Source organism: Salvelinus alpinus, chromosome 37 (assembly GCF_045679555.1).
Source record: "Salvelinus alpinus chromosome 37, SLU_Salpinus.1, whole genome shotgun sequence".
In the NCBI taxonomy this organism is placed as follows: Eukaryota; Metazoa; Chordata; class Actinopteri; order Salmoniformes; family Salmonidae; genus Salvelinus; species Salvelinus alpinus.
Genome location: NC_092122.1, coordinates 17,061,594 through 17,082,116, shown reverse-complemented (window position 1 = coordinate 17,082,116; position 20,523 = coordinate 17,061,594). Strand labels below are relative to the sequence as shown.

General features: G+C 44.9%; 1 protein-coding gene across 12 annotated transcripts; it reads right to left on the bottom strand.

Moving 5' to 3' along the window:
* Nucleotides 1–5,771: 5,771 nt before the first annotated feature.
* On the bottom strand, nt 5,772–19,719 carry LOC139565996 (integrator complex subunit 13-like). Of its 12 annotated transcripts, none has more exons than XM_071386783.1 (17): nt 19,525–19,717; nt 18,730–18,981; nt 18,500–18,574; nt 18,052–18,254; nt 14,601–14,681; nt 14,285–14,375; nt 13,922–14,050; nt 12,401–12,485; nt 12,172–12,264; nt 11,822–11,911; nt 11,460–11,695; nt 10,191–10,358; nt 9,912–10,066; nt 9,392–9,622; nt 6,909–7,042; nt 6,502–6,637; nt 5,772–6,042 (listed from the first exon to the last, which is right to left on the bottom strand). In XM_071386783.1, exons 1-17 carry the CDS (start codon nt 19,525–19,527, stop codon nt 6,006–6,008), a joined length of 2,199 nt encoding a protein of 732 aa, XP_071242884.1. In that variant the 5' UTR covers nt 19,528–19,717; the 3' UTR covers nt 5,772–6,005. The 12 variants fall into 12 exon arrangements, with proteins under 12 accessions (XP_071242884.1, XP_071242882.1, XP_071242889.1 ...); XM_071386781.1 differs by having other exon boundaries at nt 11,822–11,921; nt 12,173–12,264; XM_071386788.1 differs by having other exon boundaries at nt 11,517–11,695; nt 11,822–11,921; nt 12,173–12,264.
* Between the last annotated feature and the right edge of the window lie 804 nt (nt 19,720–20,523).

Sequence of the window (20,523 nt, the reverse complement as noted above, 5' to 3'; positions counted from 1 at the left end):
GGTTACTGGACAACATCACTAAACAATCAAAGGGCACTCCTCAATCTCCATGCCCCCTTTTAAAGGGCCATGGATCCCTGACTGCATCAAGGCTAGCTGAGGATACTGGCTCAGCTCTTCTACCCACCTCTACTTTGGAAGGCAGGCAGTCAAAGTATGGCCTAGACTTGTTTGGTAAGTTTTATTCTTCCAGGCTTCTATCTGTGACTAACTTACTCTCCAACCCTCCTCATTGACTTGCCCTTCACGATCTGAGAGGATTTGGACAAGTGTGCGTATGTGTTGTCTGAGATTCCCAAAGATTGGAAAGCAGCTGCGGTCATCCCCCTCTTCAAAGGGGGGGACACTCTTGACCCAAACTGCTACAGACCTATATCTATCCTACCCTGCCTTTCTAAGGTCTTCGAAAGCCAAGTCAACAAACAGATTACCGATCATTTCGAATCCCACCATACCTTCTCCGCTATGCAATCTGGTTTCAGAGCTGGTCATGGGTGCACCTCAGCCACGCTCAAGGTCCTAAATGATATCTTAACCGCCATCAATAAGAAACAAATACTGTGCAGCCCTATTCATTGACCTGGCCAAGGCTTTCGACTCTGTCAATCACCACATCCTCATCGGCAGACTCGATAGCCTTGGTTTCTGAAAAGATTGCCTCGCCTGGTTCACCAACTACTTCTCTGATAGAGTTCAGTGTGTCAAATCGGAGGGCCTGTTGTCCGGGCCTCTGGCAGTCTCTATGGGGGTGCCACAGGGTTCAATTCTTGGACTGCCTCTCCTCTCTGTATACATCAATGATGTCGCTCTTGCTGCTGGTGAGTCTCTGATCCACCTCTACACAGACGACACCATTCTGTATACTTGTGGCCCTTCTTTGGACACTGTGTTAACAACCCTACAGACGAGCTTCAATGCCATTACAACTCTCCTTCCGTGGCCTCCAATTGCTCTTAAATACAAGTAAAACTAAATGCATGCTCTTCAACCGATCGCTGCCTGCACCTGCCCGCCCGTCCAACATCACTACTCTGGACGGTTCTGACTTAGAATGTGGACAACTACAAATACCTTGGTGTCTGGTTAGACTGTAAACTCTCCTTCCAGACTCACATCAAACATCTCCAATCCAAAGTTAAATCTAGAATTGGCTTCCTATTTCGCAACAAAGCATCCTTCACTCATGCTGCCAAACATACCCTTGTAAAACTGACCATCCTACCGATCCTTGACTTCGGCGATGTCATTTACAAAATAGACTCCAATACCCTACTCAATAAATTGGATGCAGTCTATTAGTGCCATCCGTTTTGTCACCAAAGCCCCATATACTACCCACCACTGCGACCTGTACGCTCTCGTTGGCTGGCCCTCGCTTCATACTCGTCGCCAAACCCACTGGCTCCAGGTCATCTACAAGACCCTGCTAGGTAAAGTCCCCCCTTATCTCAGCTCGCTGGTCACCATAGCAGCCCCCACCTGTAGCACGCGCTCCAGCAGGTATATCTCTCTGGTCACCCCCAAAACCAATTCTTCCTTTGGCCGCCTCTCCTTCCAGTTCTCTGCTGCCAATGACTGGAACAAACTACAAAAATCTCTGAAACTGGAAACACTTATCTCCCTCACTAGCTTTAAGCACCAGGTGTTAGAGCAGCTCACAGATTACTGCACCTGTACATAGCCCATCTATAATTTAACCCAAACAACTACCTCTCCCCCTACTGTATTTATTTTGCTCCTTTGCACCATATTATTTCTATCTCTACTTTGCACATTCTTCCACTGCAAATCTACCATTCCAGTGTTTTACTTGCTATAATGTATTTACTTCGCCACCATGGCCTTTTTTTTGCCTTTACCTCCCTTATCTCACCTCATTTGCTCACATTGTATATAGACGTATTTTTCTACTGTATTATTGACTGTATGTTTGTTTTACTCCATGTGTAACTCTGTGTTGTTGTATGTGTCGAACTGCTTTGCTTTATCTTGGCCAGGTCGCAATTGTAAATGAGAACTTGTTCTCAACTTGCCTACCTGGTTAAATAAAGGTTAAATATTATTTTTATTTTTTTAAATGTAGAAACTCCATCTATCTAGCCCATCCAATCAGAAGGTCAAAAGGGCAGAGGGGGGGGAGTGAGTCGGGGAATGTACTTTTTGTTTACTATGTCATGTTGAAGGACATTTAAAGATTGACACAAAAATAGATCATTGAAAGGACCTGTATCTCTATACATTTTCCCTAGGGAACTACATGGGCATCACAGAGACTATGAAAGAGCCTGAAACTCACTTGTCCGACACATCCACTCCTCATCTCCATCAACTCCTGACTGTCCCAGGCCAGGATCTGACAAAGAGTCACCTCTCCATCTGGCTTGGCTCTAAGCTTACGCAACCAGCAACCACATCTCTACGGTTTATACACGACAGGTCTCTGACCATGTCTTCACTTACAAAACAGCAGAGGCAAACATTTATGCTCTCTTCTCTTGAGAAATCAAGGACCAAGTCTGCATCACCTTTGGAGGGTTCAACACTCACACCAAACTTACCTTCATTGGCCATGTTCTTAAAGTTAGAACTGGAGAAGATCATATCACATACCACATCGTTGCCATTCAATCTAGAGAGGTCAGTGACCACAGTTCCACAATCTGAAAATGGGAGATTAGTAAGCACGCCTCAACAGGTTGACCTTAACCGATTAACATCGACATTCAGTAGAGTAAATGGTAGGCAGTTAGTCTTTGACAAAACTCCTGTAACAACATACGTTTCCTCACCTCTTTATCTGTACGAGGACCTGCCCCGAGTGCCTTTGACTCACAGCGGTCAGCTTGTGACTGTCTTAGCAGATGACCATAGACCTAAATCCCACAGTGTTCAAATAACTGCAGGACCACTGGGTGACAGGCCAGGATCGCAGACAGTTGACCTCAGCCAAAAGACACAGCATACTGGTGCACAATCCATGGCCTCACTATCACAGGTACCTCGCCTTTCGCCAATATCAGCTAAGCAATCCTGGCAAATGGAGAGCAACATGACTCTGGAGCCTTCCTTGACTCAAATACCATTAGCTGCTCCAGCCACAAGTGAACTGTACTCTCAAATAACCTCAGTACCAAGGACGGAATTATACATAGATTCAGTGTTATTCATGATGACGCCAACAGCGGCTGACCTTGAATCAGACTTTGACAGTTCATATAGTATTCCACAGGCTACTGTAGAGATCCCGGGTACAACAGCTCACGGGCAGCTCTATCCAATAGAACTGTCTGCTGTTCAAAGATTATACACAGAATCCTCCCTCCTTCTGTTGCAGAGTCTGGATCCCTCTTACCCTCAGTATACCCAGTTCATAGCCCAGGAGAACACGCTGGGTAACTCCACTCAGACTTTTCCCACCGATTCTCTAGATTTCATGTCACAGAGTGCGGAGACAGAACAGACTCCGCTCCCATCAAAGTTCAGTGATTTAGAGATAAGAGACCACTACTCTGATCCAGTTTACATCCAAACTGACACCTCAAGGCAGTTTTCCTCGGAGTCACACAAGGATCGTCCACAAACAGCTGCCATAACAGATAACAATTCAGAATACGGCTCTTCGCAGTTTCTCTCCAAGACCAATCAGCTTGTAACTGCTACATTGTTCTCATCCCTTCACTCTTCCCAAAGTCTACCCAGCATCTCAGTAACCACACAAACCTCCAGCATTCCAGCATCTGTCCTCAGTGCCACAAACAGGTCAGCTGTGTCATCAATGCACCAATCACTGCCCAAGACTCAAGGTATCACAAGCATGGGCAGACCAATCACCGTGTGTCCAATCACAGGTTACTGCCCTTCGACCTCCCTACTGATTCTCAGCACCGGCTGGAGAGAGTATGACGCAACTTCAAGCTTCTCATCAGGTCCAGTTGAGATGCGAGAGGTTTCTTTGGGCCTTGCTCCAACTGGAGTACTTAGAGCATCTTCCCAGCCCATGTCTCCTTCAGCTGCCTCGTCAGGTTAGTTTACTACTAACTTTCACATCACATTTCTCATGCATAACTTCCCCTCTCTATGAACTTTGGCATGATGTAAGTGTCTTTCTAAATATGTACTGATGTTATTCCAGGGCCCTCCAATCTCCCTCCCAAAGTGTTGCAGTCCATCCCACTTCTGGAAGCCACAGTCGGCTTCCCTTTCCACTACACAATACCATCAAGGACCTTTCTGGATCCAGAGGATGGAGCAGCAGAGTTCCTCTCCCTGGAGCTGACGTTCATAGATGGCCCTCCTGTGACTCTAGGGTCCTGGGTGGTCTTGGATGGACTTGAGCTGCATGGTGTCCCTCTGGAAGTGGACCTGCAGTTTGCCCCTCAGCAGCTGCTGCTGGCTGCACGGGACAATCAGGGCCTGGCTGCCTGGCTCCCCCTCACCTTGGACCTCCACCGCAGCCATGCGGAGCCCTGCCACAGCTTTAGCCTCACGGCTCACCGGAGTCTTCACTCCATCCTCAGCCAGCGCCACAGGGTGGAGCTTCTCCTGGACAAGCTGTCCCGCTTCTTCAATGACTCTGGCAGCCACCACCTTGCCGTGCTGTCCCTGGCACCTGGTTCCACTATTGTGTCTTGGTACAACTTCACCCTATGCCAGGTGGGGGGTGATGGTGTCGAGGGACGATGCCCTGTCAGTCAGGTCTGGCGCATGTGGGAGGAAATTAGTTCAGAGGCCAGACAGAGTAGCCCTGCGTTCAGCCAGGCAATGCTCCCAGAGTTCCCCATCGGCAAGGTAGGCCCTGTGAGCTTCAGACGTGACTGTTTCTCCAGCCCAACTACTGCCACAACTACAGCCTCTATTCCCACTCTTTCCCCCAGTACTCCATATCCCACTTCTGTCAACACCGTCCCAGCCTCGGATCCCACTGGTGCATCAGTGCGACAGACAGACCCCTATCATTGGATGGCCAGTGTGTTGACAGCTCTGCTAGTGGTCTGCTGCCTCTTTCTGGCAGTCACCCTTACATTTACAGTTTTCTATTTCTGTAGAAGCCGTTTGAGGGTAAGGACTCTTGCGATTTGGCCCTCAGAGGGGGTTGTCCCAGGTCACACCATGGATCTGAGGGCAATAAGGCCAAGGATGCCCCCCCTGTTCCAACCAGAAGTACCCCCACCTCCCCCAAGGTTGTGGCTGAACACCTCACCAGCCAGTGGAGAGAATCTCTCTCCCACATATCTCCAGGGCAGACTGCCTTATCAAAAAGCAGTGTCTTTTCACCCACCTCCACAATACCAGTTCCCACATAACAGACCATGGGAACACAAATCCCAAGAAAAGCATACAAACAAATGAATCCATTCTTGGAAGTGAGGTTGTGACATGTTCATACACACACTAGTCATGCTACTACGAGGGTTGTTGAGACAAATGTGTTACACAAGACAAAGTATTAATGGATCTTAGGAGGGCAATTATAAATGTACCTTTTATACTGGAACGTTGTATTGCTGTGATAATCTACACACATTTGTACTTCTATGTACCAAAACGTACAACATAAAGCATGAAAATTGTCGTTTTTCATTTCATTGAGGAATCTTAAAGTAGAATTAAGATACAATATCTATCATAGCTGGATTTTACTATATTTCAGACAAAAACCTTCCAAACTGACAAAACTGCATTTTGTTATATTTGAGACTTGATGCCAACCTTTCGCGGTCACCGTACCATTAACCTAACCATGAGAAAAGTAGAATGGCACAGAAAGAAAATACTGCCTGTTGACAACTTTATTGCTTCATACAAATGTGGGTAGAAAACGAACAAAAATCACTCTAAAAATTACAAAGTCTGACTGTTATCCATTCAACTATGCCTGGTATGGACAGAGTAGGGGAGGACAGTCCATACACCTCAGATTGACATGATCTCTGGTCCAAGCTCATATTCCTGCTGTGGTAAGGTGTTCGGTGGAGTGGGTGCATCCTGTACAGAGACAGGTCACATCATCTGGTGGCTTTCCCATTCTCGTGGAGGTCCATTCTGTTAACAGTAGAAAAAAAGTAAACTAGATTATTTATCATAAGACCGTCTACTCCATAACAGGTACTGGACAATCAGATTTCAGTCAAGAAAACAAACTACAACATCTCTATCAAACATTATAAACTGGGTGGTTCGAGCCCTGAATGCCGATTGGCTCACAGCCGTGGTACATCAGACTGTATATAACAAAACATGTATTTTTACCACTCTAATTACTTTGGTAACCAGTTTATAATAGCAATAAGGCACCTCTGGGGTTTGTGCTATATGGCCAATATACCAAGACTAAAGGGCTGTATCCAGGCACTCCGCGTTGCATTGTGCAAAAGAACAGCCACTAGCCGCAGTATATTGGCCATATACCACACCTCCTCGGGCCTTATTGCTTAATTAGAACTAGGGGTTATAATACACTGTGATGTGGGGAATGGTTATATACAGTACATTATTACACACCCATTCTCATCTTTAAGGTGCTGGTATAACTCTGCCTTGTTGTTCACAGAGCTGATCCTTCCGGCAAACTCCTGGTGTTTCCTGGAGTTGGCCACAGTGATTCTGTTAGTCCACATGGTGAGCAGGGACACCGGACCTACATTGTAACCACAGGGCGAAAACACACACAGAGACAGAAAGATCAGTGAAAAGGAACAATACTGGTACTGGCACGCCTAATCAACGTATTGTCCCTGAATAAAAAAGGTAATGCAGTGATGATACAAAACGAATAATATAATAATAGAATACTACTCATTGCAATGATAACCATGAACTTGGCATTCGACAAACATGCCAGGTCACACCATGGAGCTGAGAACAATAAGGTCAAGGCCAACCAGAAGGAGGGGGGGGGGGGTATGCACCTCTGGCTTTTTCAGGTAGTTGAATCTCTTCCAGACGGGGCTTCTTGTTGAGAGGCTCTGGCGAGTCAGGAGAATCCTTTATGACCTCCGACTCCCCCTGCTCCTCCTTTCCACGCTCTACCACCCCCTTCAGCCTGGTGAAGGAATCAAATCAAATGTTATTTGTCACATGCGCCGAACACAACAGGTGTAGACCTTACAGTGAAATGCTTACTTACAAGCCCTTAACCAACAATGGTTTAAGATGTTAAGATATTTTTTTTAAAATAAGTGTTAGAGTAAAAAATTGATAAGTGGAAAATAGAAAATAAAAGTCACGAATAATTAAACAGCAGCAGTAAAATAACAAGTGAGGCTATATACAGGGGGTACCTGAACAAAGTCATGTGCAGGGGCACCGGGTAGTCGAGGTAATTGAGGTAATATGTACATGTAGTTAGAGTTAAAGTGACTATGCATAGATTAAAAACAGAGCAGCAGCAGCGTAAAAGAGGGGTCTGGGTAGCCCTTTGATTAGCTATTCAGGAGTCTTATGGCTTGGGGGTAGAGTGCAACACAGTATGACACAGTGACCAGGAGAATACCATGGTAAAATCCTAAACTGGTATATACAGTACCAGTCAAAAGTTGGGACACCTACTCATTCAAGGGTTTTTCTTTATTTTTGCTATTTTCTACATTGTAGAATAGTGAAGACATCAAAACTATGAAATAACATATATGGAATCATGTAGTAACCAAAAATGTGTTAAACAAATCAAAATATGTTTTATATTTGAGATTCTTCAAACTAGCCACCCTGCCTTGATGATAGCTTTGCACACTCTTGGCAATATCTCAACTAGCTTTTCCAACAGTCCTGAAGGAGTTCCCACATATGCTGAGCACTTGTTGGCTGCTTTTCCTTCACTCTGCGGTCCAACTCATCCCAATCCATCTCAATTGGGGTGATGTCAGGTGATTGTGGAGGCCAGGTCATCTGATGCAGCACTCCATCACTCCTTCTTGGTCAAATAGCCCTTACAAAGCCTGGAAGTGTGTTGGGTAATTGTCCTGTTGGAAAAACAAATGATAGTCCCACTAAGCGCAAACCAGATTGGATGGCGTATCGCTGCAGAATGCTGTGGTAACCATGCTTGTTAAGTGTGCCTTGAATTATAAATAAATCACAGACTGTCACCAGCAAAGCACCCTCGCACCACCTCCACCATGCTTCACGGTGGGAACCACACATGCAGAGATCATCTGTTAACCTACTCCGCGTCTCACAAAAACACAGCGGTTGGAACTGATTGATTCTATTAAAATGTAACATGTTTCAAGATAAACTGTAGTTTGTTTGTATCCTGTTTAGTGAGTATTAATGGAGTTTAGGCCATGAAACTGTGTGTATGCTAATTCAGAAAGGTTGTTGACCTAATCAGATAAGAGGAAATTGCCTAGGATCAGAGAGCAGGGTCAGGCCCAGGACAATGAAGATGGACGGGTTGTGATTCTGATATCTAGCTAAACAACGAGAGGACCATGGACATTCCACAGGGGAAAGGAGGGAAACTCATTGCGGTCATAAAATGTATAGCTGGGGAGGTGTCACCTACATGAGGATGGTGACCAAAAGGAGGGAAGAAGATAAGATGTTTTGTGAACTTTCTAAATGTATGCACTCAGCTGACTGTATCCTTGGTATTAAACACTTGAAACTTCTCTTGAGCTTTTGGGCTCAATTCTTTATTGCAAAGAGGTTGCAATAGCATTTTTCTTTTTACCAGAACCAAAAATCTAAAATTTGGACTCATCAGACCAAAGGACAGATTTTCACCAGTCTAATGTCCATTGCACGTGTTTCTTGGCCCAAGCCAATCTCTTCTTATTAGTGTCCTTAAGTAGTGGTTTATTTGCAGCAATTCGACAATGGAGGCCTGATTCACGCAGTCTCCTCTGAACAGTTGATATAGAGATGTGTCTGTTACTTGAACTCTGTGAAGCATTTATTTGGGCTGCAATTATTTCTGAGGCTGGTAACTCTAATGAACTTATGCTCTGCAGCAGAGGTAACTCTGGGTCTTCCTTTCCTGAAATGCATTCCAGGTAACTACCTCATGAAGCTGGTTGAGAGAATGCCAAGAGTGTGTAAAGCTGTCATCAATGCAATGGGTGGCTACTTTGAAGAATCTCAAATATAAAATATATTTTGGTATGTTTAACAGTTTTTTGGTTATTACAGGATTCCATGTGTCATTTCATAGTGTTGATGTCTTCACTATTATTCTACAATGCAGAAAATAGGAAAAATAAAGAAAAACCCTTGAATGAGTAGGTGTGTCCAAACTTTTGACTGGGACTGTATATATATATATATTTTTTAAACATTTAAATCGGCCAGAATTTTTTTCAGAATCACAGAGTTGATTGGATGCAGGTCTGTTGTTAAAAACAGTAGGTCAGGCTTGGGTCCAACAAAATGTGTATTGTGTCACCCTGACCTCTCTGACTCCTGCCAGCTCTTGTCCTCTGAATCCTTGTTGATGTTCTTCTCTGCCTTGTCCTCCTTGTCCTCCCTCTTCCTCCCCCGTTTCTTCCTCTCATCCTCCTCGGGGGGTTTGCTGCGGCAGGCGATGATGCAGTCCAGAACCCTCTGGTGTCGCTCACTGCCAGCCACGTGGGTCTTCACCAGAGTCTCCAGCTCGTTCCACATGATGCGGTACTGCTCATCCCTAAAGCCCGGAGGAGACATTAACCAGTCAGGACAGGAGACCAGGCACACACACTGAACTTATATACGGTTCCCACCTCCAAACACTCAGGGAGCGACACAGTTACACTTTGACTCTCTCCCGCACACATCCTAAACATACAAACACACATAAAAACAAACACGTACACCCACCCACCCACGTACAAACACACATGTACATACACACACGCTGTTCCCACCCCTAAACACTCAGGGAGTGACACTAAGTCACAACATCAGTCTCTCTCTCACACACGGAGACAGACTACCTTTTAGGGCCCTTTCCCCTGGAGCCCACAGTGGAGATGGGAAGAGGGTCGTTCTTCCTCTCCATATCCACCAGGTTGTAAACGGTCTTCTGGCAGGTCAGCAAGTCCTCCTCACTCAGACTCTCCTTCACTATGAGATTAGCCAGCGGAACCACCTGGATCAAACACACACACAGTTAACACACAGACAAAATTACACACACAGTTGAAAAATAAACAAACAGTGCTGTGAGGTGAACAACTGTGCAGTGTGTGAAGGAAGACTGCGGTCCTGCTCACCGCCTGCATGTTGAAGATGGTGGTCTGGGAAATGATCATTGGCCAATAGCGAGTGTAACGCTCCAGCTGGGCTTTGGCCCTCTCCGCCGGGGGCTTCCCACTAGCCTCAGCGTCTGGGGACTCTGGGACAGGAGTCAGACGGTTCTCCCTCATGAACTCTCCAAAGTCCTGCAGCAGACACACCAAAAAGACTGGTATAAAACTTCTGGTCCCACTTTAGAATAAGTGTCTTTTATACCTACCAGTGTTAACATGGTAGTTACATAGACACAGTGTAAATATAGGACATTACATTGCAGGTACACAATGTTATATAGAACACGGTATACAGCTGCTATACCAATTTGTTGTTTGTGTGTTTTCACGTTGACATTTTATTTGCATTAGATTTTTAATCAAACTCCAATTAGTTGTGACTAAACCTCCTCTGCCCCTTACAGTGATGTGGTAGTCAGTCACTATGAGGTAGAGGAGGAAGAGGTAGGAGGGGCTTACAGTGATGTGGTAGTCAGTCACTATGGGGTAGAGGAGGAAGAGGTAGGAGGGGCTTACAGTGATGTGGTAGTCAGTCACTATGGGGTAGAGGAGGAAGAGGTAGGAGGGGCTTACAGTGATGTGGTAGTCAGTCACTATGGGGTAGAGGAGGAAGAGCTTACAGTGATGTGGTAGTCGGTCACTATGGGGTAGAGGAGGAAGAGGTAGGAGGGGCTTACAGTGATGTGGTAGTCAGTCACTATGGGGTAAAGGAGGAAGAGGTAGGAGGGGCTTACAGTGATGTGGTAGTCAGTCACTATGAGGTAGAGGAGGAAGAGGTAGGAGGGGCTTACAGTGATGTGGTAGTCAGTCACTATGGGGTAGAGGAGGAAGAGGTAGGAGGGGCTTACAGTGATGTGGTAGTCAGTCACTATGGGGTAGAGGAGGAAGAGGTAGGAGGGGCTTACAGTGATGTGGTAGTCAGTCACTATGGGGTAGAGGAGGAAGAGGTAGGAGGGGCTTACAGTGATGTGGTAGTCAGTCACTATGAGGTAGAGGAGGAAGAGGTAGGAGGGGCTTACAGTGATGTGGTAGTCGGTCACTATGGGGTAGAGGAGGAAGGGGTGGGAGGGGCTTACAGTGATGTGGTCACAAAGGGGTAGAGCAGGACAGGGTGGGAGGGGCTTACAGTGATGTGGTCACTATGGGGTAGTGGAGGATGGGATGGGAGGGGCTTACAGTGATGTGGTAGTCAGTCACTATGGGGTAGAGGAGAACGGGGTGGGAGAGGCTTACAGTGATGCGGTAGTCAGTCACTATGGGGTAGAGGAGGAAGAGGTGGGAGGGGCTTACAGTGATGCGGTAGTCAGTCACCCGGCCCCCGCAGCCCTCGCTAATGGAGGGAGGGTCCTCCAGGGTGGAGCGGGTGCTATTGAGCACGTGCAGGAAGATCTCCCCGCCGTGGCTGCTCAGCATGTGGCTGATGACCTTTGACCCGGACTTCCTGGGCTGCTCCAGCAGCACTGAGCGACCTGCAATGCAATCAACCACCATCTGTATTTCATCTACATTTCTTTGTATTCTCCATATGCAAGTAGTATTAACATTTAGGGTAGGTGGTAGAGGCATGGGGTCAGGGCAAAAATATTCAGGCTCACCGTTCAGCAAGAAGTTGGTCAAACACGATGAGGGTCGGCTGTTGACGTCCGTAGGCGATATCCGATAGGCTCCAGTGCAGTAGTGCAGTTCTGAGCCACCAGTTCACACACAGACACACGCAAGAAAGATGGAAAATATCCAGATAAGCCAAAGGAGAATATTACATGAAATGCTCTTGGGATTTTGATGTGTCGATATCAAGGATATTTTCAGTCATTTTTCAATCGCTTCTTTTATCTTTATAATTTCAAACATCACTCAAGCCACCTCTACTGGGACTTTTCTTTCAGTTAGCGTGACATCAAACATACAAAAAATAACTACGTTTCCCAGGGTTCATGGTGCCTACCTACACTGTTGGTGCGAGGAGTGCACCACTTAAGAGTAACCGTCTCCTTAAGTCCACTGTCTCGACTTGTACTACCAGCCATGTGCAGGTCGCCTGAACAACAGAAAAAGAGGAGAGACGAAAGGGAGAAAAAGTCTTACTGAATGTTTACTGTAGTGGTTTATGGCCAAGCCACCAAAAGTGGCCAAAACAATACAGATTATTTTATTATTCTTTTTTAAAACCTCACCACTTTTGAAGAACTCAAGATGGGCGTCCCTGTGATGTAGGAGTTCTACGTCGTAATTGGCCGATGTGTTGGCGTGCTGCTCCTCCTTCAACCCAATGGGAGAAAGGGAAGACAAAAAAAACAGACATCAGCGAGGTATTATTTTCATTGACATTGTAGTCATTTGGCAGACGCTCTTATCCTACTTGCAGTAGTGAGTGCCTATCCACTGCTGCCATCAAGACAAACAAACATTGCTGCTTTCTTGTTAACAACAAGGGTTCGAGAAGTACCAGCAAATGCATAAACCACTGATCTTTGCATCGTCTCTGGCTCCCCTCTCTTTTGTTCTTCCTATAAGGTGATTCCAGTGATGTGAAGATTGACAGCTGTGGTTGTTGCAGTCTAAAGTTTAAGGGTCTGACGTGTATTTCAGTGAAAAGGGCTGTACATGTTTTCTAACCCAGATGAATAACATGGGACTACATGGAGGACAAAAACATTTGGGGTGAAAGTTAGGAGATAGCCATGACAGGCAGGTAGACGCCTAAGGACTAAATTACTTACTATTCAAATGAGAGAAAGAAAGAGAGGAAAGAGAGAGAGAAAGGAGAGGAGGGACAGAGGGTGGTCAGATATCAATACGTACTACTCAACACAGCACAAAGGACCACAACAAAACACTACAAGGAGGGACTGCGACCAATCAACTCTGAGGTAGAGAAGGCACCAACATGGAGTCAGACAGGACATGAGGCCGGGGTGGGGGGGGCAAACTACAGGGCACATAATGCGTACATTCTCATCCACCAAACATGCTAACACTCTCAACTCTGATTGGCTGCTGGAATGTCACGTGGACAATCGGCGGTCAATCAAAAGTGAGGGCCGTTGAGCGTCCGATGGATGGACAAAACCAATCCACACAGCCTTGCGTTCTGCGGTCCCTCTTGGTGTGTGTTTAAGAGTACTGACCTGCTCGCAAATATTTAATGTCGGCTAGCAAAACAGAAAATACAGCATGAAAACAGCAGCGGTTCCAAGAGTCATTTCAACATGATGATGGACAAACAAAGAACCGTGTGTAAAATTATAGTGCACAATGGCTGATGGGGAAGAAGGAAGTTTGTGACATTTTGGGGCTGAGGATGGGGTGGGGGTGTGGCAAGGTTAGGGTATCAGAAGGTTGAGGCGAGTGAAGCGATAGGTGCATTGGGTGGAAGGGCCAATAGAAAATGTGTAATGTGTTGGTTTGTGGATGCAGAGAAAACAAGTGGGCGGGTCAGGATAGGTCATTTTGCAGACGGGACTTTGCCCTTTTCAAACATTCGTCCAGCCATCAAAAATAGCCCACCTTATACCTTAAATAGCTAATCTAACATCAGTCATGACATGAAGGAGGCGGGAAAATAGTTAACTCAAGACTGCTGGGACACAGCCCTGAAGGAAGTAATGGGTGGGAGTTAGTGAAAAGGGTGAAAGGTTATAGATGGGGCTGGTGAAGGCCTGAACATTGGGAGAGCTAGAGGACAGAAGATGTACCTTCATTGGGATGTTGGTGATGGTGGTGGAGGCAAGGTCAAAGTGCTGCTGCACTAGAATGTTGAGTTTGGTGGCCAGGTGCCTCCCTGCCCGCACACTGTGAACCTCGCTGGTCAGCAGAGAGGAGACCTGCCGGTACAGAGGAGGACTATGTAGGACTAACACTAACAGAGTAGCATGCCATTTTTTATTGTATGAGCACACGTTAACAGGGTACTAACAGTATACTTTATCTCCATCAGATTAAGTATGCGTTGATATGACAAAGTGTGTTTGGAGCGATGTTATACATATCTAGATTAACTTTAAGACTAGGTGAAAACAGAGTCAATTTAATGCAACCCTGAGCAGGTTTAAACCTACCTCTTTCTTTGGCCGGTCTGAGACCAGGGTGTCCTCTCCTTGAGGGAAGATGTGGACGAGCACCAGCTCACACTGCTGGATAGGCATCAGTCTGAAACACAGAGACACATTGGAATGCATCGGAAGGATTCAAGATACTTCCTTAGGATCCTCTCAAAGCCCTTCTAAGATGCCCAATGAAATTAACCCAGTGTAACAAATCTCCTCCTCTAAATCCATTTGAATTCTCCCATCAAAAATCTGACTTGTGGAGTTTATCTTTTATCCCCACTAAAGAGTGTAAAAACAGTGTCATTCTCTTCTCAATCTCTCATACCTGTCTGAGCCTGCTGCCATTTTGTTTTGCTCTAGAATGGTCTCTTGCACACAGTCCTCCAGCATTCGCACATGGGTGTCACTGTGTAACAGACAGAAACACACAATACCCCATTAGGACGTCCATGGATGCCTTCAAAGATGGGCATTACTTCAGTATCTACAGGTTCTCAATTAATAACCAGGTATAACAGAATCAATAGATAATCTCTTTTGGTACTGTCCTTCGGTGGCTCGCTTTTGGAGACAGGTCCAGAAGTGGTTAAGTCCTAATGTCTGTGTTGAGGGACCTACAAACAGTACTGTTAGGAGATCTGAAAAAAACACCTATCAATGGTAAATATGAGTATTTATTTTAAGGGAAATCTTGGTACAAACAGAGAGGTTCAAGACCTTTGTAAGTCTTCACAGTAAAATAGAATAATGTATTGCAAAAGGAAATATTAAAACTATAGTGTACTGGGAAATATGGGTTAGTCTGTGGACATCTGAGGATTGGAATTAAGATTGTAGTGGTCAATTCGTCAGGGCATGGACTCAACAAGCTCTCGAAAGCATTCCACAGGGATGGTGGCCCATGTTGACTCCAATGCTTCCCACAGTTGTGTCAAGTTGGCTGGATGTCCTTTGGGTGGTGGACTATTCTTGATATACACGAGCAACTGTTGTGTGTGGAAAACCCAGCAGCGTTGCAGTTCCTGGCACCAATTACCATACCCCATTGAAAGGCACAACTATTTTGTCTTGCCCATTTACCCTCTGAATGACACATACACAATCCATGTCTCAAGGCTTAACAATCCTTCTTTACCCTGTCTCCTCCCTTTCATCTATACCAGGGCTCCACAACCCTGTTCCTGGAGCGCTAACCTCCTGTATGTTTTTGTTCCAACCCCAGTTGTAACTAACCCGATTCATCTTATCAACCAGCTAATTATGAGAATCAGGTGTGCTAGATTAGGGTTGGAGAGAAAACTTGCAGGACAGTAGCTCTCCAGGAACAGTGTTGGAGAGCCCTGCTCTACACTGATTGAAGTGGATTTAACAAGTGAAATCAATAAGGGATCATAGCTTTCACCTCGATTCACCTGATCAGTTTATGTCAGGGTTCCCCAACTGGCAGCCCGTATATGAACAGTAATTTTTTACAATTATTGTTGGACATAAAAGATTGTAAAAAGACCAGGAAATCAGCTCCAAGTGATTTCAATTTCGGAAATCTGTTCCAAAGTATTACCACGCATAATAGAAATATGTAATTGTATACAAATGTCAGCAAGGTTTGAAGTGATTAGGTTTCAGTCTTCTGTTTGGCCTGCAGCTAAATCCAGTTGATGATCCCTGGTCTATGTAAAGTACACTCAGTGTATATTTAGAATTGTAATGTTTTCCACAGGTCCTCCAACTAGGTGAGAGGGGGGGTAGTGGAATAATAAAAAAATATATATATACAGTACCAGTCTAAAGTTTGGACACACCTACTCATTCAAGGGTTTTTCTTTATTTTTACTATTTTCAACATTGTATGAAAAGTATGAAATAACACAAATGGAATCACGTAGTAAGCTAAAAAGTGGTAAAAATATATTTTATATTTGAGATTCTTCAAAGTAGCCACCCTTTGCCTTGATGACAACTTTGCACACTCTTGGCATTCTCTCAACCAGCTCAAGAGGTAGTCACCTGGAATGCATTTCAATTAACAGGTGTGCCTTCTTAAAAGTTATTTTGTGGAATTTCTTTCCTTCTTAATGTGTTTGATAGCCCTATTTGGTAAAGTCCACATTATGGCAAGAACAGCTTAAATAAACAAAGAGAAATGACAGTCCATCATTACTTTAATACATAAGCCAGCAGCATGCCACCCTGCATTCTACTGCTGGCTTGCTTCTAAAGCTAAGCAGAGTTGGTCCTGGTTGGTCCCTGGATGGGAGACCAGATGTTGCTGGAAGTGGTGTTGGAGTGCCAGTAGGAGGCCCCCTTTCCTCTGGTCTAAAAAAATATCCCAATGCCCCGGAGCAGTAACTGGGGACATTGCCCTGTGTAGGGAGCCGTCTTTCGGATGGGATGTTAAACAGGTGTCCTGACTCTCTGTGATCACTAAAGATCCAATGACACTTATTGTAAGAGTAGGGGTGTTAACCTCAGCGTTCTGGCTAAATTTCCAATCTGGCCTTCATACCATCACGGTCACCTAATCATCCCCAGTTTACAATTGGCTCTTTCATCCCTCTCCCCTGTAACTATTCCCTAGGTTGTTGCTGTAAATGAGAATGTGTTCTCCGTCAACTTACCTGGTTAAATAAAAAAAGATCAGTCAATCTGGAAAATGTCAAGAACTTTGAAAGTTTCTTCAAGTGCAGTCACAAAAACCATCAAGCACTATCATGGAACTGGCTCTCATGAGGACCGCCACAGGAAAGGAAGACCCAGAGTTACCTCCGCTGCAGATGATAAGTTCATTAGAGTTACCAGCCTCAGAAATTGCAGCACAAATAAATGCTTCAGAGTTCAAGTAACAGACACATCTCAACATCAACTGTTCAGAGGACTGTGTGAATCAGGCCTTCATGTCGAATTGCTGCAAAGAAACCACTATTAAAGTACACCAATAAGAAACAGAGACATGCTTGGGCCAAGAAACACGAGCAATGGACATTAGACCGGTGGAAACGTTGTGAGACATGGTGTGGGTGAATGTATGATCTCCGCATGTGTATTTCCCACTGTAAAACATGGAGGATGAGATATTATGGTGCTTTGCTGGTGACAGTCTGATTTATTTAGAATTCAAGGCCCATTTAACCAGAAAGGCTACCACAGCATTCTGCAGCGATACGCCATTCCATCTGGTTTGCACTTAGTGGGACTATCATTTGTTTCTCAACAGGACAATGACTCAACACACCTCCAGGTTGTGTAAGGGCTATTTGACCAAGAAGGAGTGATGGAGTGCTGCATCAGATGACCTGGCCTCCACAATCACCTGACCTCAACACAATTGAGATGGTTTGGGATGAGTTGGACCGCAGAGTGAAGGAAAAGCAGCCAACAAGTGCTCAGCATATGTGGGAACTCCAAGACTGTTGGAAAAGCATTCCAGGTAATTGCTGGTTGAGAGAATGCCAAGAGTGTGCAAAGCTGTCATCAAGGCAAAGGGTGGCTACTTTGAAGAATCTCAAATATATTTCGATTTTTAAAACACTTTTTTGGTTACTACATGATTCCATATGTGTTATGTCATAGTTTTGATGTCTTCACTATTATTCTACAATGTAGAAAATAGTAAAAATAAAGAAAAACCTGTGAATGAGTAGGTGTGTCCAGACTTTTGACTGGTACTGTATAAAAAAAGGGGATTAGAAATGATTCAAGTAATGTTAGCTGATCTATCCCTTAAAAAAATGGTATTATAATAAATAAACAGGTTTACTAACTATGTTAATGTTTACCTCTTGGCGTTTGTGAGGCAGATAATGCGCCCCCTGTTGGCCACCCTGTCAGCCGTGTCCATGAGGGTGGTGCGTGCCTCGTGCTGGTACTCAGTGATCTTACACAGTGACTCCACCGCTGCCACCAGGCCGTGCAGGACGCTGCAACACTCAGGGTCCTCCTGCGGGTTAGGTGGACCCACAGCTGCCAGAGCAGACATGAGCTATCACATGAATACAAAGGGAAGCAAGTTAAGTCAACCATACATTACAACAAAACCTCTATCTCGACAGGATTGGTTAACCTCAAAATGAGACAATGAGATTGGTAGTAGTAGTGAGTGGTGCAATAACAAAAAGCTGCAGACTTTCAACAATAGATTGTACAGCACTAATTCTATGATTCTAAGAAAAATTGTTGCCCTGTTGATAAATAAGCATCCATCTCTCGAAGATGGAAATAAAGTACCTCATGAGTGCTTTGGTCCTCTTGCCTCCAGCTGTTCAGAATGTGGAACTCTGAATCACTCACAATGTAGTTGATCTGAAACATAACCACTGAAGGAATATAATGTGCTGTGCCCAACTCAGAATATGAATGAACACAGACGAGTTGGCCAACGCACAGACAGACTATACTCTGTTCTGACCTGGGCTAAAACAGACTAGACCGCCAGGCTATGGGATGGAGGGACTCACCAGTTTCTTGAGGGGGTAAACGTCGTAGAGGATGCGGCAGTACTCCATGGAGCACTCCACAGCACAGGTCCACAGGGACTTGGACACTGGGGCCAGCGGGATCATGCCCTGGCCACGGCTTTTTGTCAGCACGTCACACTCCACCTGCTGCCGACTGGACTCTGCCATGTAAGGGCAGTGGTCGACCACAAAGGCCGTCTTGTGGGAGACTGAGAACATCTTCATCTCTGGTTCAGCCCTGTGTGAGTTCTGCTGAGGTGATAGGAGGAGATATTTCGTCTGGTGTTAAGATACCACCTCTTAATTTAGATGAAAAGAGCAAGGCACCAGTAACGTTAGCTAGCTACAGCCTACGTACTGACACCAATTTACATTGCTAATATATACTGTAGCTAACTAGGTTGAAAGAGAAACATGCCCTATGACAATGTCCTTTAGCTATAGATTTAGCTAGCTAACGATAGTTAGCTAAAATAAGTTACCCTGGCCCCGGCAATGTCGTTAGGATAACGGTCGTTAGCTAGCTTGCTTACTTAACTTGGCTAGCTAGATTTACTTACTAGCGTTAGCTAGCCAGCTAGTTTCCAGAACCGATTAAAACACTTCATTGCTACGTTAGCTAGCTAGCTAAGTAGTGTGTGAGCCGTCTGCAGAAGTACCTGGGACCAATGAGACTGAGGCGCGTCGATTTGCTGACGTTAACCCAAGCTAATGTTAGTTTAGTTTGCTAGACAGATTAGCTATCAAACATAGTTAGCTAACAAATTAGTCTAAAATAAAGTCAGGTTTTCACACCATATAGCACCCGTACTGTATGGTTCCTTTCCACCAACGAAAATACGGACTGTAGTTGTACAACTAAGTTAATAGGTTAATAGGTATGTAGGTAATAAAAAAAGGTAGGTAATAAAAAAACGACATAATGCTGGAGCAAAAAATCAAAGGCGGACGTAGATGTTATTGATGGAACCATGTCCGTCGTGTATGGATGGTCCGTGTCTTACTTCAATATCTTTTCATGGTTCCTGTCTTCTTTGCTTAGATAAATTGAGCAGGGTTCCCCAAGTAGAGGCCCGCGGACCAAATTTGGTTTTATTGGCCCCCCAAGATTTCTGAATGTTCCTTGTTGGACATAAAAGACCAGGAAATCAGCTCCGATTGATTTTAATTTTGGAAATATGTCCCCAAATATTCCCACTCATATTTTTTAAATTTAACTAGGAAAGTCAGTTTATAACAAATTATTATTTACAATGACGGATTACCGGAGAACAGTGGGCTAACTGCTTTGTTCCGAGGCAGAACGACAGATTTTTACCTTGTCAGCTCCGGGATATGATCCAGCAACTTTTCGATGACTGGCCCAACGCTCTAACCACTAGGCTACCTGCCGCCACGTATGTGATTGTATACCAAAATATATCAATTTATTGGATTTATATAGCACTTTTCTACCGACTGAGCAACCATTTTTGTGTCAGAACGTTCACCACACATCAGCTATCAGGTGGAGAGGTGAGGAGTGATGTATGCCAATTAGGAATGAGGGGGGTGATTAGGCGGTCATGATGGAATGTGGCCAGGTTGGGAATTTAGCCATGACACCGGGGTGAAAACCCCTACTCTTACAATAAACTTCATGAGATTTTGAATGACCACAGAGTCTAGACTCCAGTTTTAATGTCCCATCCGAAAGACGGCACCCAAATGTTCCCAAATGTAATCAAGGTTTGAAATGATTCTGTTTTAGTCAAATATTATATCTGTTTAGGCTTCTTGTGGTCAATTTGAAGT